At 44.8% G+C, this 11,867-nt stretch overlaps 1 protein-coding gene across 3 annotated transcripts in view; it reads right to left on the bottom strand.

Annotated features, from left to right (window-relative positions):
- Positions 1-1,403: 1,403 nt before the first annotated feature.
- Positions 1,404-11,867, bottom strand: part of Pold3 (DNA polymerase delta 3, accessory subunit) — a 39,222-nt gene continuing 28,758 nt past the window's right edge. For 2 of the 3 annotated variants that reach the window (XM_021167307.3, XM_021167304.3), the window contains exons 10-12: positions 8,533-8,636; positions 7,418-7,496; positions 1,404-3,233 (exon numbers count right to left, since the gene is read on the bottom strand). In XM_021167307.3, the coding sequence (XP_021022966.1) occupies positions 3,031-3,233; positions 7,418-7,496; positions 8,533-8,636 (386 nt within the window). In that variant the 3' untranslated portion in view covers positions 1,404-3,030. The remainder of the gene's footprint in view (positions 3,234-7,417; positions 7,497-8,532; positions 8,637-11,867) is intronic. The other variant, XR_015047845.1, reaches the window with a different exon arrangement.

The raw sequence follows: 11,867 nt of genomic DNA, 5'->3' as shown, positions 1-11,867 counted from the left end.
ACATCACAGAGTCAATTAAAACAAACAAAACCCCTCTCAACGTTTTTCAGTTGGTCTCCATTATCTATGGGCAAATTCCAAACTACTTAGCAGTACCCCGACATCACATCTCAATGTATTTCCCCATTTTAAAATTCTACAATCTGGGAGCTGGAGACATGGCTCAGTGGTTAAGAGCACTTGCTGCTCTTACAGAGGGCTAGGGTCCCATTCCTGGCACCCACACGATGTCTGAGATGCCTTCTGAACTCCAGGGCACCAGGAACACACACAATGCACACCCACACACACTCATAAGAAACCAAACTTTAGTTCTACAATCTATCCTTTCACACCCAAAGCCATGCTCTTTGCCTGGGACGTCCTCATTCTCCTTTCTTGGTAAAATCATACATGTCCTTCAAAAGACTGTGTGGTTCCCCCTCCAGCTCACTTTGAGACCCACCCTCTTGAAAGCACTGAAAGACCTGACTTATGTACTGCTGCACTCACTGCCCTGAAATTCCAATTTATAGACGCATGTCCACTGGATTCTGAAGACAAGAAACACATTCTAGTTTCTATTGTATCCTCATGTGTTCTGGTTAGATGCCTGGCATGTTACATGCGTTAAATGTTTTAATGAATAGTAAATACTGCTATCAATAGACATTTCTTTCAATAAAAAGAAAGTTCTACTGTTTAAAGCCTGCCGTAAGACCGGATGACCATCTTCCTCTTTTGCTCAGGTGGAAAGCCAGGAGGCCTCCATTTGGGTCATGTGCTGGATAGCATTTCAAGGAGCTGGTAGCTGCCTGCATCTACCATCTGGAAAGCAGCAGCACTGAGTGCCTGTCACTGTGGACCACATTCAGGCTACAGACACCAGTTTGACTTCACACTGAGTGGCTCATTTTAGTTTGATTTTGTTAAGGATCCTGAGAGAGAAATTTGCCTAACATCACCCAGCCAGCAAGGGATGAAGCCAAACCAATACAGAATGCAAGATCAGGGCTAGATTTTCCTCCTAATGAACTGAAAAGTAAGGTTGGCTAAAGCTAAGATTTCCCACAGGACTGAAAAGAGGAAGATAGCAAACATTTCAGACTGTGGGTATGTGCTTTTAACAACATAAGCTGAAAACCAGCCTGTTCCTGGTCAGCATTTGGATAACTGTACTCCTGCCACCGGGCTGTCAAGTAACAGACCCATCAGACATTCAGTTTAAAGCTCTGCTTCAAAACAGCTTGTTGAATTTAACTCATCGGTAACCTGGTTGAGCACTGCATAGATTGGAGAGAAAGGCCACCACTCAACGTCTGCTTAGCTTTGCAGGCAGCTCAGAATCCAGGTGGTACGTTGCATACAGAAATCAGAGACTTGCATTCTCCCTTGAAAGATACAACTCCAACTCGCACCAGAGCTCCAATTCAAATTTGGTTTTATTAGAAATCCCACCATAATCAGATTTTTTAAAGACTGGATGGTTGCCTTGTACTTTTCCATTCCCATTTACAAAAATCACTAGAGGCAATGACAAAAATAACCACTGAAAATAGGGAATTCTTCTCCAGAGCTTTCCTGTAAGCTTAAGTCCAGGCATTCCACTCTTTTCCACGTTAGAAAAAAGAGTTTTGGAGTATACCAACCTTTACTCAGCTTGATGGACAAGCATCTGCCCTCAAGTTCTCGACATGAGACCAGGACTCATCTCCCAAGCTGCTGGTCTCCAGGTAGCCCAGGCTTGGTTGCTAAAGCAGATGTGTAAATCCCAAGTCAGCCCCAACCCCAACCTCCAACAGTAGGCAACTGATTACATGACACAAACCAGCCCTCAGCGGAGGGGTGGGGCAGACATTCCTCATCTCCCCTGGGTAAATCACACCAACAGTGGAGTCTGGGTTCCCTCACTACAGCTCAGTGTGCAAAGCCACTGCCACACAACATGGACAGGGCTCACTTCCTGCCCAGCCAGAATGGAAGGTGACTGAAAGTTATAAAAGTCACCCCCCCCCCTCCCGCTCCTGGGGAGCCTGTGCTGCTGGGCAAATGAAGAACTTGACAAAACAGAGGAACAAAATCTGTGTAGAAATGTGTGCTAAGTTCTCCCTTCCTTCCCAGGACAGGAAACTGACATTTCTGGACTCTGTATTTCCTTGAGGGTAAGTTATCTGGTGCATAGAAAGCATTCTTATTTTAATCTTTCATCTCGCTGTACAGGTTCCACTCTCTGGGTAATAAGTATAGGAAATATGGAAGAAAGAAACCACACCTGAGTATATGTATACCCTGTGTTGGCAACATGACAGCTCTGTCATTGCCCACCATGTGACTTTAAGTCACACATGAGTATATGTATACCCTGTGTTGGCAACATGACAGCTCTGTCATTGCCCACCATGTGACTTTAAGTCATTTCTGGTGAGGTTGGATTCATCAGCACATGTCGGTCTGAGGGAAGCGAGAGGGAGCGTCTGCGATGAAAGGACTGGACAATGCACACTGGCCTAGCCGGGAGCCAAGTCACTCACTACATCAATGGAGATCGGGAATTACAGAAGATTTTAGTTTTAGCTTCTCATCTGACCAAGACTTAAAAGATTTACAGAAAACAGATTGTGGGGTCGGGGGACAGAAGTATGGTAGTGTGGAGAGGAAAGTGGAGACTCGGTGAACACATCCAGTAGAACTCATCAAATAAAAACACTGTTTCACGCTCACAGAACACAGAGACCAGGAGAGGAACATGGCGCAGGGCAAGTGCGGCCCAGCAGGTCCTTCTTGAATGAATTCTCCTAGGCAGGGCAAAGATTGTGCTTTATATTTATAAACTTATTACAATGTAACAGCTTTTAAAATATTCTTTTGCCTCCTGTTTCCAGGTGACTTCCTTTTGGGTGAATAAAACAGAAGTGGTACACGTGTCCCGTGATGGCAGAGCAGCATCTGATCCAGGCGAGGCAAGGAGCGAGGCAAACTTACACAGTAAGTGACAGTCTATACTTCTTGGTCTTCTCCCTTGACCACCCCGAGTCCTTCCAGAGGCAGCATTTACTTTTTCTGGAAGAAGCCAGTAATGGACACTTGTCTGTTGGCTTTGCCCAGAGCAGCAGCCCCTTTCTTGGGGCCCTTCCGTTCTTCTCTGGGCTCCCTTTTCACAGCGGCAGCAGGGGGTTTGTGTGCTGAGGCCGGCTTCATCTTAAGCTCCTCCTCACTGTCTGTGCAGGACTCACTCTCGTAGACTTTCTCAGTCACTGGAATAGGAAAAAAGGAGGACATGGGTGGCTTGAGTCATCTACCAAACGGTAAGTTGTCTTGCGTCTTTTTCTTACTGGAAAAGCACATCTAGACTCAGCCAGAAAATATCATACAGTCACATGGCCTCTAGGTGGGGCTAGAAACCCCACTCCTCCAGTGTCCCATGTCATTAGATGGGCCTTTATCATCTAATTGCCCACATCTGTTTCTTGGGTCCTAGTCTATACCAGCTAACTTCCAGAGCCCTGCATATGAATTGTATCGCAAACACCTACCTCTAAACTCCATACTGTCTGCCTTCCTGAGTCCGTGACCCACATACTTACTCATTTCTAATTCTGCCGAAGCACTCTCCCACCATGCACACTTGTAACTCACTCTACCCTGATACCAACCACTGCTCCAATCCAAAGCCATAGTCTGCTACTCAACTGCTCAGTTTTTGAAACCCAATGACTACAGTGAACCCAACATTTACTACAGCCTACATCATGATGAACAAACCATTCCAGATGATACATTTGAAAGTTTTAGTGGACAGACAATGATAAAATAAGAAGCAATGTTACCAGCTTTTTTATTCCCCAGCAGCTGTAGGCGTTTCCTCTGTCACTGAAATGGGCTTGTAGAGATGCTGCCTGCCAAGAGCATTTCCTACTCCTGCAGAGGACCTGAGCTCAGCCCCAGAACACACGTTCAAGTCCACAACTATCTGAAATGCCAACTCCAGGAGGGTCAAATGTTCTCTCTCCTTGAGCACCAGGCACACATGTGATACACACACATATATGAAATATACACATAAAAAACTAAAACTCCCCAAACTTCTAAAAGGAAACCTGGAAAAGAACTATGCGCAGGCAGAAGCGTGGTTCCAATCATGTTCTCTCAGGTCAGACGGAGAGACTTTCCACGCCCCAGCATCACACACAGAGCTACCTCACTGAGATGAGAACTAAAGCAGCAGCACCCAGTCTTTCCCAGCCATTCTGGGTGCAGCACGTAATGCAGAAACAGTGAAGGGAAACATCTCTTCACTAAAACAGTGGCCTCATATGCATACAAGTGCTCAAAGCATTAAAGCCTAAGGTGACATTTCCCCATCAAAGAACAGAGATATTTCACACCCTTATTCATTGATAATTCCTTCTAATTAAAATGTATTGATTAAAATGTTCCAGAGGCCCAGGCCCAGGGATTCAGCTCTCTGTGTTCTAATGCCTGGGCTGTCCCAATGTGAACATGCACTGGGTCAGCTGGGGACCTCGTGGGAACACTGCTGGATTCTAGCTCCAAGTTCCACACTCAGCAGCAGGTCTGTGGTGGAACCTGAGAACTTGTTTTTAAACACATTCCCAGACACAAATATTGGTGGTCTGGGTGACACTTGATGAACCAATGTCCTCCTTTCCATTAAAATGGGGAGCACACCCACTCTCAGCAGATACGGATGCACTTGGCAGTCTTTGGCAAACAAAGACTGCCCAGTGTTCTCTGTTCACAGTATACCCTGCTGGAGGTTAAGTGGCTGCTGCCTCTGCAGCACATCCTTTACCTACATCCACCTAACAAAACAGGGCTGCAAACCACCAAGTATCTCCCCATGGAGGTCTTGGGATTTGTCTTCACTTTCAAGAACTGAGAACCCACGTTGATGTCACAAGCTTTAAAATGTAACTCAGCCTGGAGGACTGGGACTCTGGTGATCTAATCAGTCAGGTGAGAGGCAAGCACCTGACATATGTATACTTGGAGACTGGTCAGAGAGCCCTGATGAGACCAGCCCAAGTTGTGTGGTGAGAACATGCCTACAAAGGAAGAAAGAAAAAGACAAGAAAAATGCAGAAGAATTCCAAGTTTAGCAAGACTTTCAGGTGCTTCACAGATTAGAGAAATCTGTCAACCCTTTTTCAAAGATACTTGAGACATTCCAACTGAATATCTACAGTCTAGCAAGCATGATCCAAGGACCCCCTCCATCCCAACACGTACTATGTTACATGCATCACACAACTCAATTCATGGGACAAAATTCTGAGCTGTTATTATTGATGTCAGGAAGATCTGAAGAGCTGTTTAGAGAAAGGAAATGACTTCAGAGTTGGTAGTAACCCTGTTACTTCACACGCTATATTCCCTAGTCAAATGGCAGCATGTCTAAGCTACCGTATGTCAGGACTGATTACCTTGTAATTGTATTACTTCTTGGTGAAACCACTGGCTGTCTCCTGGCTGACTTCATGTGGTACATTGCTCTGAAAGTTAAAACCCAGCCAGGTCATACCAACCAAATGTCTCAAGCAGCACACTTAGTGTATCTAAATTAAAAGGGGTGTTCCTATAGCCTCAGCATAGCTACTTCAAACTACAGGGCAAAGGAGATTTGAACTTCAAAGCACAGTCTCTCTATGTTCCTTGGCTGTCTGTCATTCTAAGATGCCTGTTGTGTGGACAGCATTCCATTCAGTTTCTTTGCTCTTACAAACCCCTTCCTTGATCAGAAACCCCGACCTCGTTCAGGGCCCAACACCATAATCCCTGCTTCCCCACTATAAACCCTCAGGAAAACAAAATCTAGCAAGAGAAGGGTAAGCCCTGTGTGGGTCCAGCTGCACAGTCGAAGCAGAGTGAAGGAAAGTAAACAGCCTTTGCTGGTAACCAGAGCCAAGAGTCATTAGGTTGCACTTGGACTAAAAACCTTACAAAAAGGTGCTCCGTGAGCAGTTCCCAACGCTGCCTTTGAGCCTGTTAGCAGTCTTGTGTGGAGAAAGGCTGAAAAAGAAGCCCATGTTCCATGCCTGCTCAGAACGGGGGTGGGGGGGGGGCTCAAAACAATAATAATAATAACAGTAAGTAATTAGCCAGAGTCCTGGTAAACCCTTATAAAGATACCCTTGACTTTCTTCTTGTAGAGTAAGGATGAGAAAAAAAAAAAAAAAATCACTGATGCTTTTGCCTTTTTAATTCAATTAAAAAAAATATATCACACCTCAAATAGCTAAACATTCTAATTATATAAAGTACTAAAAGCAAAAAAAAAAAAAAAAAAAAGCCCATAAACACATCCAGAAGTTGAGAATGCAGATTTTGAGGAGAGGTGCTGCAGAGAGAGGAGCAGCAGCACATGCAGACATGCAGAGAGAACGACGGCAGGCACAGTGACAAGCCTGCCAGAAGAACAGGAGATGGGCGTGCAGCCAACACAATGTCCCATGAGCATTAGTGAGCGCCCTGTCAGGGAAGAGCTGGTCCTTCAGAGCCAAGCAATCCTTTAAAGATAGAAATTTAAACAAAAAAAAAGGAAAATCAAAAAAGACAGGGCAACCTGGTGAATTGGTGGTGGTACACACCTTTAATAGCAACACTTGGGAGGCAGAGGAAGACAGATCTCTGAGTTTGAGGCCACCCTTGTCTACGGAATGAGTTCCAAGACAGCTAGGGCTACATGAGAAACCCTGTCTCAAAAACCAAACCGAAACAACAAAGAGATAGGGCGTTAGAATCTTCTCTAGGAGATCCACCTCGTGCTGGGTGCCGTAAGAAAGGAGAAAGAATTATCCCTGCTCCAGGGCAGAGGGTTACAAACCTAAGCCCCTAACTGCTTCCAGACAGGGGAGCAGGGTGTTAGAATCTGAGCGTGCCAACAGGCTTCACGCACCCAGTGCCAAGAGCCCCACCGAAGACCACTGCATGGTGGAGAGAGCCTGCGCGGGCACAAGGAGGACCACACAGGAAGCAGGGAGAGCAAATCAGACTCTCCTAAGATGGAAGAGACCGGACTCTCCGGGGTCCAATCATCGGCAGGAAGCTTCCTTTCCGCTACTGAAACGTTTAACACAATCAGAATCTAAAAGAGAGGTTTTCAGTGTTTGAGACAGTGCTGCTACCTCATCTCAATCTTTACAAAGGCCCCACCGGAGGCAAATAGATATTTCTCTTCCATTCCACAGACCAAAAAAATCTCCAGCAGAGATGCCACACACTCAGAGCTTTATTTCATAGAGTAGGGCCTACACAAAAGCCCAGTGTTCTGACTCCACTGCAGTGTTCTTTGTATTCTATAAGTGTGGGCCATGGACCACAAGCAACAGCTTGCATGGGCTAAGTCCAGAGCATTCACATCTGGGACAGACTGCTCTGCAGGGGATTCTGGTGCCTCTGATTGAGACATCTGTCTTACCTATGCAGCCTTCTTCATCCACAAAGGTTTTAGATTTCAGTACACGCTTTCGTTTTCTTTTGGTTTCTCCACTTGAACGCTAAAAGGTCCGAGAATAACAATATTAAGTTGATCAGTGAAGCTATAGAGAAAAATAACAAAAGACTTTAAGTCCCTAAAAAACACTTCCTAACATGCCATTATGATAAAAGGTAGAGAAAGGAACTCTACACAGCCCTGCTGCACTGCCATAATGCTTTCTGTATGCATTGCCATCTTCCCAATTACAGAAAGAAAGCAGAATGCTTCAGAAAGATCTGTGTTCTTGGCTAACAGGCAAATAGGTTAAGGACTTTAATGGAAGAGACAGACAAGGACAGCATACACTGCATGCAGTAGGCTATGTAAGGAGCGCTTGCGCAGAGGTGTTCTTAGGGCTCTGAGTATGTGCCCATGAAGAAGACACTTGCCATACTCAGCCTTGGCATACCCAGCTAGTTTAGCCAGAAGCACACATCACACTGTCACTTTCCTTTTGTCTCCACTATCTCTTTCATCCCATTTCTTTGGCTAAGATGTAACAGCATGAGATTTACAGAAGTCTTAACAGAGTGGATTAAGAAAACTACTACTGGTTACAAAGAAAAGGAGGCTTGTCAGCAGCCTGTTCTCAACGTTTCACATCCATACTAGCAGACATGGATAAGTCACAGCTAAAGAGCATTCAAAACTGCACGTGACTGTTGTGGGTTTTCTCATCCCTGAAGAACAAATTTGAATCTTTCATAATTTCATAATCCTCATAAAAAGGAGGCAGGGCCTCCTTTTGCATGATTCCAACTGCAGCTGTGTAGCACAGCACCCATATGGTAATGGTCACAAAAACCCAGCCAGCTGCCCAGAGCTGCCTGTGAGATACCTCTGCAGCCTTCCTGAGGCTATGCCCTACGCAACGGCTCGATACCCTCAGGTGAGAAGAGAGCACGTCCATCTAGCCAAGCTGAGGACACCATGAGATAGGCAGCTACAAGCACTGGTGATGCACAGAGAAAGTAAGTGACACACGATTCAACATGGTGACTGTAGGTTCCTGAGAGAGAAGAGACACACAGGATGGAACACTCGGGTGGGTTTACCTTGACAGGAGGGGGCTCAGTTTTTGGCATAGGATCAGGAGGTAGAGATACAGGAGGTGGAGATGGTGAGTCTGCTTCATACATCTCAGGGGAGTCTGCGAAGACTGGGAAAATGAAACAGGCTTAATGAAGACAACAAGCTCTAACTGGCATGCTGTCTTCTCCACTCCATCTGTCTTAATACTTGTGGTTATCAAAGGGTATTTTATAATCAGTAATTCATGGCAACCAAGAACTTAACTTTAAGAAACACATTAATTAAGCCAGGTGATGGTGGCACACGCCTTTGATCCCAGCACTTGGGAGGCAGAGGCAGGCAGATTTCTGAGTTTGAGGCCAGCCTGGTCTACAGAGTGAGTTCCAGGACAGCCAGGGCTACACAGAGAAACCCTGTCTCAAAAAAAAAAAAAAAAAAAGGAAACATTAATTTTACATAATTACAATTGAGGAATAAAGAATTTCTAAAGTTGACAATACCTTAGAGATGATCTTGGCCAAGGGTTTTATTACAACAAGATCAGAGCAAGAAGTCGGTTGAAAGATACCGATCCCTTACCACATGGCAGGAGTTTCACAGCTAAGAGACAGGTCTTACTCCAAAATATAATTGAATAAACAGAGGTTTCAGGAAGATTCCTTCACCTGGCAAAGGCTCATGACTCATAACAAGATTTAAACCCATCAGTGTGTGACTCCACAGCCTTCCTAACACAACCATCCACGTTCTTATCACTCAGGACCAGAAGGCAGTGGAGACGGCCTGCTCTACTAAAGGCACGAAGCAGCGTCTCTGCTGCTGTGCTCTGAGGATGACTTACCCTAGACTGTCTTTGAAGCTGATCTCCAGGAGAGATCTGATTAGTAGTTCCTATGGGAATATTTCTAGTGACCTCACTGATAAGCCTTGCTTTGTTACACAGAGTATGGGCCGGAGAAAAGTTAGGAGAGAAAGAATTCGATAGAAATGGTATCCACAATGGCGCACCATGGGGAGGAATCCCAGCGTTTCTCAATAAGGAAACAGAGGTCTGGGAGAAGACCATCAGAGTGGAGGGGAGGAGCTGCAGCAGACACTGCTTGTCCAGAGCTGAGGTCTGACCCGGGCCTTGCAGTACTAGGTGAGTACTCTACACTGAGCTATGTCCTTAACCCTGACCTGCGACTGAATCACCACAAAGAAATTGCTGGTCGTGGGCCGGGGCCGCTGCTTACTTTCACCTGTTCCCTGAAGCTCCAGGCTACATTCAAATTCTTTGCACAAATCTTGAAACTGAATTTCTCCTAACTGGTTAAGTCAGTGTTAGAAATTATGATAGTGGAGGGTTCATGGCCTAATGACCTAAAGAGGTGAAGCAGCCTAGGAGCCAGAATAAAACAATAAATGAGACACTTCACATATGAAATGGGTCCCTAACTTTACAAGCTCAGCAGAGCAAGAGACAGAAACAAAAGGAAAGCAGTGCAGTGCCAGTCTAGCTGTGAAGCCAGCTTCATGAAGCCAGTGCACGGTGGGAGCCTACGCAAGAGGCATGTCACACACCAGGACCAAGAACTCAAGGTTCTGAAGTAATGGCTAACTAGACAACTGAACCTCTGGTCAGAGGAAAGTCTAGGCAGCAAGGAAGGCAGAGAAAAGAGTTTTGAGTGCTTAGTGACAAAGCAGGGTACTTTTGTTCAGTACTTTCATTCAGTTCCTCAACAACATGACCTAGAAAAGGAAACCATTCGGATGGCTCCCTCTTGGGCCCCTCCTAGCACTGCATGTGACTGTTTACCTAGGTCTCACCTCAAAGAGGCAGGGATGCCATAGCTGTCCTGGCACTAATGAAGAGCGGCTGTACTGCGTGTGCTTTAAATCAAGAAGAGTAAGCACTTCCTGAAACAACTGGGCGAGGGAAGACTGCGGACGCTGCCTCCTGTCCACTTGTCCCCTCCCAAAGAATCACGTAATAATAAATGTCAAAGTCCCATGCAAGAGAAGAAAACAAATATAAAAGAGATTTCAACACATCTGGAGAGATGGAAGGCAGATGGAAGAACGCTGACAACAAAAGTCAGTTCAGTGATTCAGATGGCAGGGATTATCATTATAAACTGTTTTATCTGACTTTAAAAATTGTGTATATGTAGACTGTGTTTAAACTTAAATATTTTAAGGAAGGATAAACAACCAACATTTTCTACTTTATAAACATTAACCACTCATTCTCGTAATAACTCCACAAATCATTATTTGTCTCGTATAACTGAGGTTCAAAGACATTTTTTAAAAACTTGTCCATATTCAGTCTTTACCATTAAGCCAAGCCTTCTGACTTAGCACACTTTTACTGACATAAATATAACACATGCTTTCAGAGTGTATCTGAAATAGATTTGTACTCAATGATGAAAAACATTCACGTGGCAAAGCATCAGCTCAGGAAAGCAGCTTGTTGGAAAACTAGCTTCAGCTAACCAGCAATGTAACCAACCACTTGTTTGTCAAGAGTCCTCTGGCAGAGACTAGAAATTCCAGTTCCTGGAAAGCAATCACCGCTTCCTAGGACTCAATACATATTTTTACAATACCTATCATTACCTAAAAAAACAATGTGCATGTGTCATGTGCATAATATTCTCCACAACCAACCTTCAAGGACTGAAACATTAGCAAGTACCTAACACAGCTATAAAAACTATTTCTTCTTAGCAACACAGAGACTAATGTTATTTCTTTTAAATATGTAGAACTACTTAAGGTGCTTATGACACTTCCAGGGTGAAGGAGAGGCTTTGTGGAGGTGTGAAAGGCTACTCTGTGTCAAGCACTGTCCTAACATTTCTGATGAACGTGTTGTCTTCACGTGCACAGAGCTGTAGTTTGCAGTGACACTGTAACTGTGGAGGGGCAAACAGGAAATGAAGTCTCTGCTAACATCAGAAAACATAGCAAGCAGTGCGGGAAGATTTAAGCCCAGGACTCAGGAGCTCCAGCCATCACTGCAGGCCTGTGGTGCATCTGCTAATACCTAGCCTGAGATGGCAGACCAAGCTATTATAATCAGTGGAACACAAATAAAAAGTTAGAGATTGTATAAAGGTTCAAAACAAAACCCTGATGGCTTTTCAGACAGAAGTTTTAGAATAAAATGGTTTAGTCAGATGCCAAACTGATCTCTGGCAGAGGAAAGAACCTAGGGCCTCTGCTCTGTCTTCTGCTGTCAAGTGCTGCTCACCGACATCCCACTTCTTTACGCTCTTTCCCCACTAATAGCCTGTGGGTATTATTATTTTGTGGGCTACAATCAACCACAAGAACTCAATTCCGAGCTGGCACTTTCCATAACACTAGA

Source organism: Mus caroli, unplaced genomic scaffold (assembly GCF_978045245.1).
Source record: "Mus caroli unplaced genomic scaffold, Mus_caroli_1 scaffold_8, whole genome shotgun sequence".
NCBI lineage: Eukaryota > Metazoa > Chordata > Mammalia > Rodentia > Muridae > Mus > Mus caroli.
This window is presented reverse-complemented; position numbering and strand designations above follow the sequence as displayed.